Below are 19219 nucleotides of genomic sequence, written 5' to 3'. Positions count from 1 at the left end.
AATGCTGCTAAAAGCAGCTTGCGAGCGAACAACTCGGAATCAGGGCCCATGTGCACTGCAGGGGGGGCAGATATAACGTGCAGAGAGAGTTAGATTTGGGTGGAGTGTGTTCAAACTGAAATCTAAATTGCAGTGTAGAAATAAAGCAGCCAGTATTTACCCTGCACAGAATCAATATAACCCACCCAAATTTAACTCTCTCTGCAACTGTTATATATGCCCCCCCCTGCAGTGCACATGGTTTTGCCCAACTGCTAACAAACTTTCTGCTGCGATCAACTCGGAATTACCCCCCAAGTGTTAATGCAGCGTGTACGGATGCTGACAGTGGGTGTCTTAGACTTTGCACATTTGTTCGTACCAGGGAAGGACTTTGTAACGGCATTTGCAGAAATGCAAAAGCAATAAATTATTTTTGTTAATAGCATGAAACTTTTGGCTGATGGGATGTTATTTTGTCAAAAGATTGAAGTGTTTGTCACCTTGCTTATCTGATGTTTGTATAGCAATAAACAGATCAGGAGGGAAAGCAATTGGCCGACAAGTAAACTGTTTAGTGATCTGTTTGTCAGTTTCTCCTTCCCAATAATCTTCAGTCTTTACCAGGGAATTAAACCATTAGATCTTTGCCCCTCATAACATCACATAGATGATAAGACTTAACCCAGTGACTTATTCCAACTTGTTTACTGTTTCTGTATCAGTGCTCTGTGGCCTCTTCAGACTTGTGAACATGTAGTTGTATAAATAAAGGCGCCCATTACAGTAGGTATATATACAAGATACATTAAAAAGAAAAGCTTAACGTAACAGTGACAGTCACAGATGGGTGATTCTGGCCTGGGGGTGTACAGGACGGTACACACTAGGCAATGTGCTCTATGAGTAACGATGTGCTCTATGAGCAACGTCGCCTATTGTGTTGGCTTCCCTGCCGGGGCGGTTGGCGGCAGTGCGCACACACTGACCGATATTCAAACGATATCGCTCAGTGACGTCACACCGCGGCCGGGACGTGCATTCAGTTTTTGGGCAACAGTCCAAGTTGAGCTGCATGCACAACCGACAGCGAGGGTCGTTAATGATCCACGGGGCCGCGCATTGCTCGGTGGCGGCATACACACATAGCGATAAAGTAAACGACGTTGCTCAGGAAGGGTCAAAATGAGAGATGTCATTTAATTTATCGCTAAGTATGTACCCACCCCAAGAAGTGTATGAAGTTACAAGGAGGAGGACTGGTGGATTCAGCTGCATCAGAGCCGTGGGGACGAGCAACCAGGAGGCAGGTTAGATTCATGGGGAGTACTGGGCTCCGGAGCTGCTCTGCGCTGTATACAAACTATGCATGCTGAATGCAAAGCCGCTGAAGCCCCTGTCCAGTCAATTGCAGGGTCGGACTGACCTTGTCTGGAAGCCCCCTTTGTGTGTGTATGTGGTGGGGGGCAACTGCCCCTGTTGCCCTGCTTAATCGCTCTGGTTGACGATTCCCAAAAAAGTCTTGATTTTCAGGGCAGGGGCGAATCTAGACTTTTCTTTTAGGAGGGGGCGGTATAAGAATAAAGAACTCCTCCCCTTTCTACTTATTTCTCCTCCCACTTTTATTTCTTGCTCCTCCCATTTCATACCATGACCTCACAACAAAGCTTGGGCTTAAGACAAAAAAGGACATTGTGGTGATGTCTGGCTGTACATCCCACTGTTTTAGAGATAATAGAGAACTGACAACAGTGTGTAATGTCTAGAACATAACTACCTCCCATCGGAGAGTACTCTGGAGTTATAGTTATATCTATTACCCCTTTTCCGGCCCTGACTCCGATAACTGAACATGGGTTTCAAGCCATGTCACAGCAACTTGAAATCCTGTTCACACAGCAGGCTGGACCCAGGTTGGTGGCAGATCTTCCCTTTGCCTGCGTTTGGAGAGGAAATCTTCTGCAAGCGCCAGTGAGCCGCCTCTCCATACAGTGTAAACGGGACCCAGGTCATCCGATTATACTGCACCCTTACCTGGGTCAGTTTCCCGGGTAACTGGACCCGGGTTATTTTTCAGAGACCCTTTTTCTCTAACGTCCTAGTGGATGCTGGGGACTCCGTCAGGACCATGGGGAATAGCGGGCTCCGCAGGAGACAGGGCACATCTAAAAAGCTTTTTAGGTCACATGGTGTGTACTGGCTCCTCCCCCTATGACCCCCCTCCAAGCCTCAGTTAGGTTTTTGTGCCCGTCCGAGAAGGGTGCAAACTGGATGGCTCTCTTAAGGAGCTGTTTAGTAAAGTTTTTTTTAGGTTTCTAATCAGTGATTCCTGCTGGCGACAGGATCACTGCAACGAGGGACTTAGGGGAGAGACTTGCAACTCACCTGCGTGCAGGAGGATTGAAGTCTTAGGCTACTGGACACTGAGCTCCAGAGGGAGTCGGAACACAGGTCAGCCTGGGGTTCGTCCCGGAGCCGCGCCGCCGATCCCCCTTACAGACGCTGAAGAAAGACGGCGGAACGGAGGTCCGGAAACAGGCGGCAGAAGACTTCACAGTCTTCAGAGAGGTAGCGCACAGCACTGCAGCTGTGCGCCATTGTTGTCACACGGCTCACTGACACGGTCACGGAGGGTGCAGGGCGCTGCTGGGGGCGCCCTGGGCAGCAATATAAATACCTATTTGGCAAATAAATACATCACATATAGCCATTAAGGCTATATGTATGTATTTTAACCCAGGCCAGTTATTAAAAAACCGGGAGGAAAAGCCCGCCGAAAAGGGGGCGGAGCTTATTCTCCTCAGCACACGGCGCCATTTTCCTGATCAGCTCCGCTGGTGAGGAAGGCTCCCACTCTCCCCTGCACTGCACTACAGAAACAGGGTTAAAAGAGAAGGGGGGCAAAAATTGGCGATATAATTATATATTAGGAGCGCATATATAGAAACAACACCTTCTAGGGTTGTTATATACATTATAGCGCTTTTGGTGTGTGCTGGCAAACTCTCCCTCTGTCTCCCCAAAGGGCTAGTGGGTCCTGTCCTCTATCAGAGCATTCCCTGTGTGTGTGCTGTATGTCGGTACGTGTGTGTCGACATGTATGAGGAAAATGTTGGTGAGGAGGCGGAGCAAATTGCCTGTAATGTTGATGTCACTCTCTAGGGAGTCGACACCGGAATGGATGGTCTACTTATGGAATTACGTGATAATGTCAACACGCTGCAAGACGGTTGACGACATGAGATGGCCGGCGGACAAATTAGTACCGGTCCAGGCGTCTCAGACACCGTCAGGGGCTTGTAAAAACGCCCATTTACCTCAGTCGGTCGACAGACACAGACATGGACACTGACCCCAGTGTCGACGGTGAAGAAACATACGTAATTTTCCTTTAGGGCCACGAGTTACATGTTAAGGGCAATGAAGGAGCTGTTACATATTTCTGATACTACAAGTACCACAAATAAGGGTATTTTGTAGGGTGTGAATAAACTACTTGTAGTTTTGCCTGAATCAGATAAATTAAATGAAGTGTGTGATGATACGTGGGGTTCCTCCGATAGAAAGTTATGGGCGGTATACCCTTTCCCGCCAGAAGTAAGGGCGAGTTGGGAAACACACCTTAGGGTGGATAAGGCGCTCACACGCTTAAAAAAACAGGGCGTTACCGTCTCTAGATACGGCCGCCCTCAAGAAGCCAGCTGATAGGAAGCTGAAAAATATCATGACAGTATATACACACATACTGGTGTTATACTACGACCAGCAATCGCCTCAGCCTGGATGTGCAGCGCTGAGGGGGCTTGGTCGGATTTCCTGACTGAAAATTTTGATACCCTTGACAGGGACAAGATTTTATTGACTATAGAGCATTTTAAGGATGCATTTCTATATATGCGTGATGCGCAGAGGGATATTTGCATTCTGGCATCAAGAGTAAATGTGATGTACATATCTGCCAGACGAAGACACGACAGTGGTCAGGTGAGGCAGATTCCAGACGGCATGTGGAAGTATTGCCGTATAAAGGGGCGGTCCATCGGACCTGGTGGCCATGGCAACAGCTGAAAAATCCACCTTTTGTTACCCCGAATCATATATCGGCAAAAAAGGACACAGTCTTTTCAGTCTCAGTCCTTTCGTCCCCATACGGGCAGGCGGGCAAAGGCCAGTCATATCTGCCCAGGGGTAGAGGAAAGGGAAGAAGACTGCAGCAAGCAGCCCATTCCCAGGAACAGAAGCCCCTCACAGCTTCTGCCAAGTCCGCAGCATAACGCTGGGGCCGTACAAGCGGACTCAGGTGCGGTAGGGGTCATCTCAAGAGTTTCAGTACGCAGGGGGCTCACTCGCAAGGGAACTCCGGGATCCTACATGTAGTATCCCAGGTGTACATTGGAAATTCGAGACATCTCCCCCTCACACAATTCACAGGCTGTATTCCCAGCAGGTGATAATCAAAGTACCCCTCTTACAACAGGGAAGGGGGTAGTATTCCACACTATATTGTGGTACTGAAGCCAACCGGCTCGGTGAGATCTGAAATATTTGAACACTTACATACAAGCGTTCAAATCAAGATGGAGTCACTCAGAGCAGTGATAGCAAACCAGGAAGAAGGGGACGATATGGTGTCACTGGATATCAGGGACGCTTACCTACAGGTCCAAATTTGCCCTTCTCACCAAGGGTACTTCAGGTTCCTGGTACAGAACTGTCACTATCAGTTCAGACGCTGCCGTTTGGGTTGTCCACGGCGCCCCGGGTCTTTACCAAGGTAATGGCCGGAATGATGATTTTTCTTAAAAGGAAACATGGACGCTTTCCTGATAAGGGCAAGGTCCAGAGAACAGTTGGAGGTCGGAGTAGCACTATCTTAAGTAGTTCTACGACAGCACGAGTGGATTCTAAATATTCCAAAATCGCAGCTTTTTCCGATGACACGTCTACTGTTCATAGGGATGATTCTGGACACAGTCCAGAAAAACGTGTTTCTCCCAGTGGAGAAAGCCAGGGAGTTATCCGAGCTAATCGGGATCCTCCTAAAACCAGGAAAAGTGTCAGTGCATCATTGCACAAGAGTCCTGGTAAAAATGGTGGCTTATTACGAAGCAATTCCATTCGGCAGATTTCCCGCAAGAACTCTTCGGTGGGATCTGCTGGACAAATGGTCCGGATCGCATCCTCAGATGCATCAGCGGATAACCCTATATCCAAGGACAAGGGTGTCTCTCCTGTGGTGATTACAGAGTGCTCATCTTCTAGAGGGCCGCAGATTTGGCATTCAGGATTGGATGCCGGTGACCACGGAGGCCAGCCTGAGAGGCTGGAGAACAGTCACACAGGGAAAAAATTTCCAGGGAAGTGTGATTAAGTCTGGAGAATTCTCTCTGCATAAATAAGCTTAGAGCAAATTTATAAGGCTCTAAACTTAGCAAGACCTCTGCTTCAAGGTCAGCCGGTATTGATCCAGTGGGATAACATCACGGCAGTCGCCCACGTAAACAGAAAGGGCGGCACAAGAAGCAAGAGGGCAGTGACAAAACTGCAAGGATTTTTCGCTAGGCGGAAAATCATGTGATAGCACTGTCAGCAGTGTTCTTTCCGGGAGTGGACGACTGGGAAGCAGACTTCCTCAGCAGGCATGACCTCCACCCGGGAGAGTGGAAACTTCATAGGGAAGTTTTTCAGCATGATTGTGGACCGTTGGCAGAGACCAAGGGTGGACATGATGGCGTCCCGCCCGAAAAACGGGACAGGTATTCCGCCAGGTCATGAGACCTTCAGGCGATAGCTGTGGATGTTCTGGTAACACCGTGGGTGTACCAGTCAGTGTATGTGTTCCCTCCTCTGTTTCTCATAACCAAGGTATTGAGAATTATAAGACATAGAGGAGTATGAACTATACTAGTGGCTCCGGATGGGCCAAGAGGGACTTGGTACCCGGAGCTTCAAGAGATGCTCACAGAGGACTAAGGGCCTGGGGAGCTAAGAAGGGACTTGCTTCAGCAAGTACCATGTCTTTTCCAAGAATTACCGCGGCTGCGTTTGACGGCATGGCGGTTGAATACCGGATCCTGAAGGGAAAAAGGCATTCCATAAGAGGTCATACCTACCTTGGTCAAAGCCAGGAAGGAGGTGACCGCACAACGTCATCACCACATGTGGTGAAAATATGTTGCGTGGGTAAGGCCAGAAAGGCTCCACGAAGGAAATTCAACTAGGTCGATTCTACACTTCCTGAAAACAGGAGTGTTTTGAGCCTCAAATTGGGTTTCATTAAGATTTAAATTTCGGCCCTGTAGATTTTCTTCCAGAAAAATTGACTTCAGTTCCTGAAGTCCAGATTGTAAAGGGTGTATTGCATATACAGTTCTTTTGTGCCTCTAGGGGCACCGTGAGATCTCAACATAGTGTTGGGATTCCTTAAAATCATATTGGTTTGAACCGCTCAAATCTGTGGATTTGAAATATCTCACATGGAAAGTGACCATGCTGTTGACCAATATCTCACATGGAAAGTGACCATGTTGTTAGCCCTGGCCTCGGCCAGGCGATTGTCAGAATGGGCGGCTTTGTTTTACAAAAGCCCATATTAAAATTTTCCATTTGAACGGGGCAGAACTGGGACTCGTCTCCAGTTTCTTCCTAAAGGGGTGTCAGCGTTTTCACCTGAAACAACCTATTGTGGTGCCTGCGGCTACTGGGGACTTGGAGGACTCCAAGTTACTAGACGTTGTCAGGGCCCTAAAAATATATATATATATATATATATATATAGTTAGGACGGCTGGAGTCAGAAAGTCTGACTTGCTGTTTATATTGTATGCACCCAACAAGCTGGGTGCTCCTGCTTCTAAGCAGTCTTTTGCACGCTAGATTTGTAGTACAATTCAGCTTGCACATTCTGTGGCAGGCCTGCCACAGCCGAAATATGTAGATGCCCATTCCACAAGGAAGGTGGCCTCATCCTGGGCGGCTGCCCGAGGAGTCTCGGCATTATAACTTTGCCGAGCAGCTACGTGGTCAGGGGAGAACACGTTTGTAAAATTTTACAAATTTGATACTCTGGCTGAAGAGGACCTGGAGTTCTCTCATTCGGTGCTGCAGAGTCATCCGCACTCTCCCGCCCGTTTGGGAGCTTTGGTATAATCCCCATGGTCCTGACGGAGTCCCCAGCATCCACTAGGACGTTAGAGAAAATAAGAATTTACTTACCGATAATTCTATTTCTCGTAGTCCGTAGTGGATGCTGGGCGCCCATCCCAAGTGCGGATTGTCTGCAATGCTTGTACATAGTTATTGTTACAAAAATCGGGTTATTACTATTGTTGTGAGCCATCTTTTCAGAGGCTACTTCGTTTTGTTATCATACTGTTAACTGGGTTCAGATCACAAGTTGTACGGTGTGATTGGTGTGGCTGGTATGAGTCTTACCCGGGATTCAAGATCCTTCCTTATTGTGTACGCTCGTCCGGGCACAGTACCTAACTGAGGCTTGGAGGGGGGTCATAGGGGGAGGAGCCAGTACACACCATGTGACCTAAAAAGCTTTTTAGATGTGCCCTGTCTCCTGCGGAGCCCGCTATTCCCCATGGTCCTGACGGAGTCCCCAGCATCCACTACGGACTACGAGAAATAGAATTATCGGTAAGTAAATTCTTATTTACACTGATCCTGGACCCGGTAGGTTCTGCAATAACCTGGCAGTGGGAAACGCTAGTACAATATTAGGTTGTATAAAAAGAGATAATGTAGCAGGGAGAGTGGGATTATTATTGTAGGTCACATTATAGGTCACTATTAAGACCTCAACCCAAGTATGGAGGCTCTAGAAGACTGAAGGGATCAGGCCACAACTGCTGCCCTAAGTAACCTGTATGAAACCTGTAATTTGTGTTAGGGAGCTTCAGTAAGCTGAGAAATCGTCTGCTTTGTTTTGCTATGAGGCCCACAATTGACTAGTAAGACCCCTGAGTCCACTGAATAGTCTGCAACAGTTGTAGTACAATAAAATAATTCAAGAATGCTGGGGCAATTATATAGACTTAGATCAGTAGGAGGACAAAAATGAACAACCCCCTCAGCCCTGACCCCCAAAAATGATTACAAGTTTTTCTGAAAGTTTCTGTGTGAAGACTTCATGTAATCTTTAACATCTTGTTTTCCAGACTTGCATTACCTAAAGAGAAATAAGAAACATGGCTCCGACACTGGCTACGGCGCATCGGCGCAGGTGGTGGATGGCAGTCACGGCTGTGGTGGAGAACCTTTTCTTTTCTGCGGTGCTTCTGGGCTGGGGGTCCCTGCTCATCATGCTGAAGTCAGAAGGCTTCTACTCTTACATGTGTCACTATCCAGGTACAAATTAAGTCAGCACAGATTGAGCAGCCTCATCCGCTTGCATAACACATTGGCACTTAATTTATTAAACTGTGCTTTTAGGGTGTAATTCAGATTATTAAAAACAAACTGTGTACTTATGACTAGTGGAAATGTCCTTGTAATGCTGCTACAAAAATAACTCACTTTTAATATTATTATAATTATTATTATCTTGTATTTATATGGCCTTACTACATGTCTGTAGCAGCCCCATATAGAGAAAAAATTACATGGGTGGGTCCAAACTGAAATCTAAATTGCAGTGTAAAAATAAAGCTTTCCAGCATTTGTGGGATACATGTAAAAGCAGTTGGTATTTACTCTGCATGCAATAAAAATGTATGTATTTGCATATATGGTTTAGGCAGGTGTATACTTACTTGCTCTTTCTTTATTCCCAACTCAGAATCATGACCTAAAGTCAGGTACACACCTGAGCGATGGCCAATCGTCCCAATGGCCACGCCGAGTTCCCTTCGGAATAGCGGAGATTGGCCATACATATATGAAGGACAGAATGATACCTTCATTTGCACTGCGTCAGGTCGCTAGCGATATCTTCCTTCGGCCCTGCAGCAGGGACGACAGAATATATCGCTAGCGACCCACGGGAGCACGCAAATTACGGGTACACATGTAGCAAAGTAGATGATTTGTCGCGTCAACATGGTAAATCGTGCCAACATCCCCGTCGATTGTTCCTGGCCTAAGGGGGTCATTCCGAGTTGGTCGCTAGCTGCCGTTGTTCGCAGCGCAGCGATCAGGCTAAAAATCTGCATTTATGCGCATGCGTATGCACCGCAATGCACACACGCGATGTACAGGTACAAAGTCCTTTGTGGTTTGCACAGGTTCTAGCGAAGCTTTTAGTCGCACGGCACAACGCAGGAAGATTGACAGGAAGAGGGCGTTTCTGGGTGTCAGCAGAGTGTTTGGAAAAACGCAGGCGTGCCAGGGCAAACGCAGGCGTGGCTGGGCGAACGCTGGGCGGGTGTGTGACGTCAAAAGTCAACCCTCCAACGTTAGAATCAACGCACACGAAGAGTAAGTCCAGGGCTGGTCTTGTTTTGCACAAAATGTTTTTGTAGGCGCTCTGCTGCACAGGCGTTCGCACTTCTGCAAAGCAAAAATACACTCCCACGTGGGCGGCGACAATGCGTTTGCACGGCTTCTAAAAACTGCTAGCGAGCGATCAACTCGGAATGAGGGCCCAAGTTCTTATAGTTCATGGCTCTGTGCTAGTCCCTGTGAAGGCTATGAAATCATTCCACTTTAATTTAACTTCACTTGTGTTACAAATTTTGTTTTAAGATGGTTTTTCAGTGTGTAGGACATAACCAAATCATTAAAGGCACAACAAAGCTTCACATTCACATGTAGCATTTAAACAGATTGCTTAACATTTTGTCTTCATCTCCAATTATTGTCATGAGAGTAGATTCACCTGAAACGCTCCCTTGTCTGACCTAGACATTGTGACTCTGTTATTTCCAAGAAACACGCCCTTATTTAACGTCTTTTGTTCCCTGCAGCACATTCATGAAAGACTGTTACTATTATGGATTGATAATGAAGCTTATTTTATAATCTATATCTAATAAATAAGATTTCTGTGCTAAGAAATATTTGTGGCTCAATTTCAGAAAGGGTAATAATTTGCCAGACGATGTTTTATAGGTTTCAGGTTTTTATGTTAGCTTGTCACTTGTCATATGTGCCGTTTGAATGACAAATTTAAAGGGATCATCCACTGAATGTGACAAGTGTTTTTTTTACTTAATCAAGACTTCACTGTTTTTCGAAAAGATATAGGGGGAGGTGTATCAAGCCTTTCAAAGAGTGAAGAAGTGCAGTTGCGCATAGCAACCAATTAGCACTACTTATCATTTTATAGAATATACTTTATAAAAACCAGCTATGGGCAACTTCTTTATGTGTCCACTTTACTACTCTTTATAAGGCTTGAAACATCTCCTCCATTGGCATCGCTAGGAAATACCAAAAGTGATGGTAAGCGTTCAGCTTATGACGTACACCATGGATTAATTCCACAGACCAGTAATTGCTCTTTTTGTGCACCAGTACCATTAGTACAAAAACGTAATCTGTGTATACATAGCAAATTGATATTACTGCTATCAGAGCTTTTTTTATTGATCCAAACCAGTTAATGTTGGTGTGGGAAAGAATTTGCTAATGATATGGTAGCATCCATTGAGAAATATCTAAATTGGTTAGGAACAAACGGCGTCCCGGAGCAACGTTTACTCTTCAAAGGGTCAATTGTTCCCCTTCTGAACATGCACATTTTCCCTCCTTGGTCCCATTATTAGTTATTTTGGTATCAGAGTGAGTGCTGTGCATTTACACAATGGGGTAAATTTACTATAGTGGGAGTTTTTTTAGAACTGGTGATGTTGCCCATAGCAACCAGTCAGATTCTACTTAACATTTATCTGGCTGCTTCTAGAATATAACAGATAGAATCTGACCTTATACCCCTTTCACATCTCCAATGTCGGATCCCACCTGGGAATTGGAAACGGGTCCTTCCCGGGTGGGAGCCGGCATTGGAGACTCTCCTACCCCTTTCGCTGGCTTCCAGACCTGGCAATATGCCGGGTCGGTTGCTATAGAGGCGGGGGCGGAAGTGGAGGAGGCGCTGGGAGATGAGCTCATCTCCGCACCGCCTCTCCCTATCTAGTAAACGGGTCCTGGGTCGCATCGACCCGGGAATCCGTTTATGCAGCCACTGACTGGGTATTCAACCCGGGAATAACACTGTTTATAACCCGGGTTGAATTACCGGGTCAGGCGACCCGGCAATTCGGACTTGGCGCTTTCACACCGCACACTGACCCGTGTCAACCCGGAAATATGCCGGGTTGATACTGGGTTATTTATGCGGTGTGAAAGGGATATAAGTAAATTTACCTCAATAAATCTCACAGGTTAGTGTGTGACTAAATGGTTCTTACCAGCTTGACTATCCCGCCATAGGCTAACAGACTTTTGGGTCGGTGTGAACACTCCTTACTGCTAATAATGTGCTGCTGCTTCACAAAGGTAATGTGTGGCATCCACAACTCAAGTTAAATTACGACCAAACAGTAAATAATAATAATTATTATAATAATTAAAAAAAAAAATTCAGGTGTAGTTTCACTTAGATGTCATTTTGGTTATATGAGATAAACCAAATATAATACCTGTTGGTGTTACAAAATGTTTTCTTCCTCCTTATCTTTTAGTAATTCCTAAGTATATATTTTGTGTGGGAACTGTTTGCATACGCTTTTCTTGAAGCTGCGCAGGTCATTGGATGCCGGAGAAGCCAGATGGATATTGTTTGCTTCAAGGGATAGTACAAGGCTTAATCTATCCTTGAGCTTTGCATTGCTCTGTTTATCCAGTGACTCTCGTATTCTTACTGAGCATCTCTGGGTTTATGTGCCCTGCGTTGTACATACCGGAGATTTCTTTCCGTAGTGACCATCAGGCTGAATGTAGGACTATGGATCACATTATTATTATTATTACCAGTTATTTATATAGCGCGCACATATTCCGCAGCGCTTTACAGAGAATATTTTGCCCATTCACATCAGTCCCTGCCCCAGTGGAGCTTACAATCTATATTTCCTACCACATGTACACACAGACACATTCACACTATGGTTCATTTTTTGTTGGGATCCAATTAACCTACCAATATATTTTTGGATTGTGGGAGGAAACCGGAGTACCCAGAGGAAACCCACGCAAGTACGGGGAGAATATACAAACTCCACACACTTAGGGCCATGGTGGGAATCGAACCCATTACCTCAGTGCTGTGAGGCAGTAATGCTAACCATTACACCAGCCGTGCTGATCACATGGAATGAAACATTCTGTATGGTCGTATAGATTAGTATAATCAATCTAAAACCTTAACTGGGGACGTTGCAACCTAACCCTCCCCAGTGGTGCCTAGCCCTAACCCACCCTCCCCACAGCCTAACCCTAACCTTTCCCACCCACTGCATACAACTAACCCTCCCCACTGCAGCCTAAGCCTACCCCCAAGGCTTGCGAGTGCTTTGTTCCGGCAGTGCTTGAGCGGGATTCTGATGGTCAGGACCCCGGTGCTGGCATTTCAATCAATGTCAGGATCCCGGCGTCTGCATTCCAAGCTGTGTCTGGATTCCGACTGCCGGGATCCTGACCCCATCCCCTGTTGAGCTACTGTTTTGGGTGCCGAATATAGCACCAAATGATCTTGATAAAGTCTAGCGCCAGTTCTGCACAGTTGGCATATAGCGTTATCATTGTCTAGGCATATTCTGATACTTTGTAAATTATATTTTATTTATACTGACATTCATAAAATTCAGACAACAAATTTAGATGAAGCTGCATAAGCACTCTATATGTCATTTCAAGGCAGACTGGTAATAGTATGGCTCCTGCAGACACTGCATGTTAATAGACTCATACCCCTTTTCCACTAGCTTTCAAAACACGGGTAAATGCGCGGGGGCGCGCATTTACCCGTGTTTTTTCCTAGTGGAAAAGGGTCCCCCAGCAAATTCCCGGATCAATATGCCGGGTTATGAGCGCTGTGTGAAAGGGGACTACAGCACGGGTCGCAGCCGTGTCAGGCGACACTGCTGCGACCCGTGCTACAGAGGTGGAAAAGGGGTATCAGTCAGGAGACTGGTGCCTCGTAAGTCAGTTACTTCTAGTAGATGAGCTGGTGTGAAGTGAGTGATGTGAAAGCTGAAGTTTATGGAGTTCAGTATCCTTCCTCTAGTCACAGTATCCTTCCTCTAGTCACAAATCTTCAGTTCAGAACAATATTGCAACACAGTGGGGCCAGAATAACAATGGGCTGGATGGAACTACAGCTTTAGGCCTCCACATATAAATAGGCCTATCATTATGACCAGCTGCCACACGGTCGCAGTAAATGATAAGTATTAAAATTGTATTTCTATTCCCCTCAGAAAAGAAAGCACTTTTTATACTTTTACAAATTTAAGGAGACATTAAGGCTGATAGTATAAGAGGATGGAGCTAAAGTTTATGAAGTTCACACGCCCATATTGCCCTGGCCACACCCACAAGCCCTGGCCACACTTACACAACACTGCTCAAAGCTCCTCTGCTTCACATAAAAGTCCCTTGAACATTTTCTGCCCCAGGACCGTTCGGCCCTTATTTCGACACCACAACACAGCCATTGTCTTAAGGGGATGCAGTTAATTTGCCGGCTGTCGGGATCCCGGCGATCAGGGGCTATTCACACACGTGGGTGTCCCATAGAGTGGGAATAGAACCTGCGGCGAGCCACCGAGCCTGCAGAGTGGCAAGTGAAGCGAGCCCGCAAGGGGACTCTTTGCGCTCGCCCCACTGCCAGCATTCCGGTGGGCGGGATGCCGCTGTCGGGATATTGACAGCTGGCATCCCGTCCACCGGGAATACGTATGTATTCTGTCTTCATTCATCAGAGGACATATAGTAAAACACCTTCCCAAATGCACATTTTAGTAAAAGCCTTGTGTTCCTTCTCAGTGGCGATAAATTCATTCATTTGCACATATTCAAGAGGAAGTCCCATCTAGCTATTTACTAAACAGGTGAGACGTTCGCATTAGAGTAGTGTGTGTGTAGTTATTTTTGGAATCAACATTATCCCCAGCCTCTTGAAGTAGTTTAGCCAAGTGAGAGATTTCTGCGAACAGTAATATTAGGTCATACATTTAACTTGAGTTTGCTGAAAGTCAGGAAATTTACTGAATGCATTTTTTTTTACCTGTCAGTAAGAAACAGGTGAATAAAATATTATTTAATGTCGTTAGTATTAAACCAGTTATTCTAAAGTGTAGAGTTGTAAACCCCATAATTAAAATCTCTGATCCTCATTCTCTTCCACAAGGTTTTACTATTTTTAGTTTTGCTATAACTGGTGTTGGAAGGGCTAATTATGGAGGTTAATGCTATAATAACCGCTGTTTTGAAAGCAGATCTAACCGTTTTCCTTGGCCCAGGGTGAGTAACTGCAATGAATGTGGATGCATTATTTCATGTTTTTCTCAGTGTCCTGGAAAGTTACATTCCCTGCTAATAGTTCACATGACATTGAGAACTGCCAGCAGGTATATATGCCTTACGCTGGTTGGAAACCTTTACACCCTCCCTGTCATCAAATAATTTATATTAGCATTTGACTTTACCACATGGGCAAAGGACAAGAACTTTTCTGTAGTTTAGCAATGCAATAAGTAATTGAGGCCACGCCTCTGCCATAATGTTCTCTAAAAATCTGCTGCGACATGCATGAAATTAAGTAGATGTAGCATAATAAATGAGATATGAAAGAAGGACTCTGATCACATCTGCATCTACTTCTGCTATCTTTAATCTGGCCAGAAACAACATCGTCAGCACTCCCGCAGTTGCCCTTTGGACTGTTAAGTAAATCTGGGCTTCTAACCAGCCAGCTCCCAGGACTGCTGAGTGTTCCTCTGAACTTTGGCTGTAAAAGAGCATCCAGCCCGGTGTAAATCTTTGAGATGATCAGTGTGTGGAAACATGAATCATGAATCGGCTCATTAGGCCTGCCTGGTCTCCTGATGCCATTAACAAATGACACCATGCTGCAGTAGTCAAGCCACACTGGTCTATATGGCGCCAGCTATGCTGAAATCGTACAGTTACAAATTTAGGGGTCTATTTACTAAGCCTCGGATGGAGATAAAGTCGCTGGATAAAGTCATTTCTCTGACGTCCTAGTGGATGCTGGGTACTCCGTAAGGACCATGGGGTATAGACGGGCTCCGCAGGAGACTGGGCACTCTTAAAAGAAAGATTAGGTACTATATCTGGTGTGCACTGGCTCCTCCCTCTATGCCCCTCCTCCAGACCTCAGTTAGTATCTTTGCCCGGCCAGAGCTGGATGCACCCTAGGGGCTCTCCTGAGCTTCCTAGAAAAGAAAGTATTTGTTAGGTTTTTTATTTTCAGTGAAATCTGCTGGCAACAGACTCACTGCTACGTGGGACTGAGGGGAGAGAAGCGAACCTACCTGCTTGCAGCTAGCTTGGGCTTCTAAGGCTACTGGACACCATTAGCTCCAGAGGGATCGAACACAGGCCCAGTCCTCGGTCGTCCGGTCCCGGAGCCGCGCCGCCGTCCCCCTTGCAGAGCCAGAAGAACGAAGAGAAGTTGAAAATCGGCGGCTGAAGACTCCGGTCTTCATTAAGGTAGCGCACAGCACTGCAGCTGTGCGCCATTGCTCCCTTAGCACACCACACACTCCGGTCTCTGATGGGTGCAGGGCGCTGGGGGGGGGGCGCCCTGGGCAGCAATTAGATTACCTTACTTGGCGAAAAGCACATAATACAGTCTGATAAACTGTATATGTGCATTAACCCCCGCCATTAAAGTACATAAAAGGACAGAAGCCCGCCGCTGAGGGGGCCGGGCCTTCTTCCTCAGCACACCGGCGCCATTTTCTCTTCACAGCTCAGCTGGAAGGAAGCTCCCCAGGCTCTCCCCTGCAGTATCCTGGTACACAAAGGGTAAAAAAGAGAGGGGGGGCACATAAATTTAGGCGCAAAACTGTGTATATAAGCTGCTATAGGGGAAAAATCACTCAGTATAGTGTACATCCCTGTATTATATAGCGCTGTGGTGTGTGCTGGCATACTCTCTCTCTGTCTCTCCAAAGGGCCTGGTGGGGGAACTGTCTTCAAATAGAGCATCCCCTGTGTGTGTGGTGTGTCGGTACGCGTGTGTCGACATGTCTGAGGTAAAAGGCTCCTCTAAGGAGGTGATAGAGCGGATATGTGTGTGGGAGGGTGTCTCCGTCGACAACGCCGACACCTGTTTGGATATGTGTAAGTGCTGAGGTAAAATTATTGCACAAAAGGTTAGGGAACAGAAAGGAAATCTACCCTGGTCTGTCCCTATGTCACAGAGTCCTTCAGAGTCTCTCTATGTTCACTATCCAAAATAACAAAGTATCGACACGGAGTTTAACTCCACTGTCGACTACGATAATGCAAAGTTACAGCCAAGAGGGCTAAAAGATATTCAATATATGATTATTGGAATAAAAGATGATTTGCATATCACTGATGACTCATCTGTCCCTGACACGAGAGTACACATGTTAAGGGGAAGAATGCTGAGGTAAATTTCCCTCCTCTCATGAGGAAAAAGAGCGGGAATCTCCAGACAAGAGACGGCAGCTTCCCACAAGAGAATTCTCAGGCTGTATCCTTTCCCCACTAGGGCCAGGATGTGTTGAGAATCTTCCCCTTGGGTGTCCTGTTTGCACTAGCTATTCTCAGGGATCCTGCAGATAGTGTGCACATTCTAGTATACTACCCAGACCGGCGATTGTGTCGGCATGGGTTTATAGCGCTGTGGCAGCGTGGACAGGTACCTTATCAGCAGAGATTGAGACCCTAGTATGCATATAAATATTTTAAGATGCTGTCTTAAGTGATAGATATATAATTATAAAGCATGCCCAAAGGGACATGAGTATACTGGGTCCTAGAGACAAAAGCTATGTCGATTTCTGCTTGATGTGTCCTGTAGAATATACATTGGACAGATGATGCCGACTTAAGAGGCATATGGAAGGCTGAGGATTGTGTGGAGAAAGGTTCTCGGGCCTGGTCTCCACAGCTATAGCTGGTAATTCTGATATTTTGCCTTATATTCCTGCACAGCCTAGGAAAGCACGACATTATTAAATGCAGCTTTTCGAATAAAGAAACAAGAAAGTCTGAGGTGCGTCCTTTCTTGTCAGAGCCGGGGGCAGAGGAAAGAAGCTGTACAACACAGCTAGTCCCCAGGAACAGAAGTCCTCCCCGGCCTCTACAAAAATCCACCGCATGTCGCTGGGGCTCCACAGAGCTAGGCCCGGTGGGGACACGCCTTCGTAAGTTCAGCCACATGTGGGTTCACTCCCTGTTAGATCCCTGGGCAATAGAAATTGTATCGCAGGGATACAGGCTGGACTGTGAGAAGATGCCCCCTCACCGAGGACCCGGCGGGCTTCCCCCCAAGAGAGGGAGCCAGTGTTAACTGCAATTCGTAAATTGTATCTTCAACAGGTGGTGGTCAAGGGTCCCCTCCTTCAACAAGAGGGTGTTATTATTCAACCATGTTATAATCCCGAAACCAGACGGTTCGGTTAGACCCATATTGTATTAAAATCCCTGAACATATACCTGAAAAGGTTCAGGTTTAAGATGGAATCGCTAAGAGCGGTCATTGCAAGCCTGAAATGAATCGGGACATAAGGGATGCATACCTTCGTGTCCCCATTTATCCACCTCATCAGGCGTACCTCAGAATTGCGGTACGGGATTGTCATTACCAATTTCACCAAGGTAATGGCGGATGTGATGGTGCTCCTGCGGAAGCAAGGTGTCACTATTATCACATACTTGGATGATCTCCTCATAAAAGCGAGATCAAGAGAGCAGTTGCTGTACAGCGTATCACCTTCTCTGGAAGTGAAACGGCAACACGACTGGATTCTATATATTCCGAAGTCGCAGTTGGTTCCTACAGCTCATCTGCCTCGCCTAGGCATGATCCTAGACACAGACCAGAAGGGGGTTTATCTCCCGATAGAGAGAGCTCAGGAGCTCATGACACTGGTCAGGAATCCATTGAAAACCAAAACAGGTGTCAGTGCATCACTGCACTCGAGTCCTGGGAAGGATGATGGCATCATACGAGGCCATCCCCTTCGGCTGGTTCCATGCAAGGACAATGGAACTTACTGGACAAGTGGTCCGGATCACATCTTCAGATGCATCGGTTAATCACCCTATCCCCCAGGGCCAGGGTGTCTCTCCTGTGGTGGCTGCGGAGTGCTCACCTTCTCGAGAGCCGCAGATTCGGCATTCAGGACTGGGTCCTGGTGACCACGGATGCAAGCCTCCGAGGGTGGGGGGCAGTTACACAGGGAAGAAAATTCCAGGGTTTGTGGTCAAGCCAACAGACTTGCCTTCACATCAATATCCTGGAACTAAGGGCCATATACAACGCCCTAAGTCAAGCGGAGTTCCTGCTTCGCGACCAACCGGTTCTGATCCAGTCAGACCGCAGGGGCTCATGTAAACCGCCAGGGCGGCACAAGGAGCAGGGTGGCGAGGGTAGAAGCCACCAGAATTCTTCGCTGGGCGGAGAATCAAGTAAGCGCACTGTCAGCAGTGTTCATTCCGGGAGTGGACACAACCTCCACCCGGGAAAGTGGTGACTTCATCAGGAAGTCTTCACGCAGTTTTGCAAATTGATGGAAACTGCCTCAGGTGGACTACATGGCGTCCCACCTCAATAAAAAGATAAAAAAGGTTTTACGCTGGGTCAAGGGACTCTCAGGCGATAGCTGTGGTCGCACTAGTAACACCGTGGGTGTTCCAGTCGGTCTATATATTCCCTCCTCTTCCTCTCAGACCCAAGGGCTGAGAATTGTAATAAACGGAGGAGTGTGAACAATATTCTTTGCTCCGGATTGGCCAAGAAGGACTCGGTACCCGGAACTGCAAGAAATGCTCTCAGAGGACCCATGGCCTCTGCCTCTCAGTCAGGACATGTTGCAACAGGGACCCTGTCTGATCCAAGACTTACCGCGGCTGCGTTGGACGGCATGGCGGTTGAACGCCGGATCCTAGCGGAAAAGGGCATTCTGGATGCAGTTATTCCTACGCTGATAAAGGCTAGGAAAGACGTGACAGCAAGACATTTTCACTGTATATGGCGAAAATAGGTTGCTTGGTGTGTGGCCGGGAAGGCCCTACAGAGGAATTCCAGGGGGGTCGATTCCTGCACTTCCTACAGTCAGGAGTG

The 19219-nt window shown here is 46.8% G+C and overlaps 1 protein-coding gene across 1 annotated transcript in view; it reads left to right on the top strand.

Moving 5' to 3' along the window:
• Positions 1-19219, top strand: part of SLC43A2 (solute carrier family 43 member 2) — a 118256-nt gene that overhangs the window by 5956 nt on the left and 93081 nt on the right. The window contains exon 2 of the mRNA XM_063956088.1: positions 8148-8337. Coding sequence (XP_063812158.1) covers positions 8178-8337 — 160 coding nt within the window. The 5' untranslated portion in view covers positions 8148-8177. The remainder of the gene's footprint in view (positions 1-8147; positions 8338-19219) is intronic.

Source organism: Pseudophryne corroboree, chromosome 2 (assembly GCF_028390025.1).
Source record: "Pseudophryne corroboree isolate aPseCor3 chromosome 2, aPseCor3.hap2, whole genome shotgun sequence".
In the NCBI taxonomy this organism is placed as follows: Eukaryota; Metazoa; Chordata; class Amphibia; order Anura; family Myobatrachidae; genus Pseudophryne; species Pseudophryne corroboree.
Note: the sequence above shows the minus strand (reverse complement) of the source record. Positions and strands in the feature narration are given on the sequence as shown.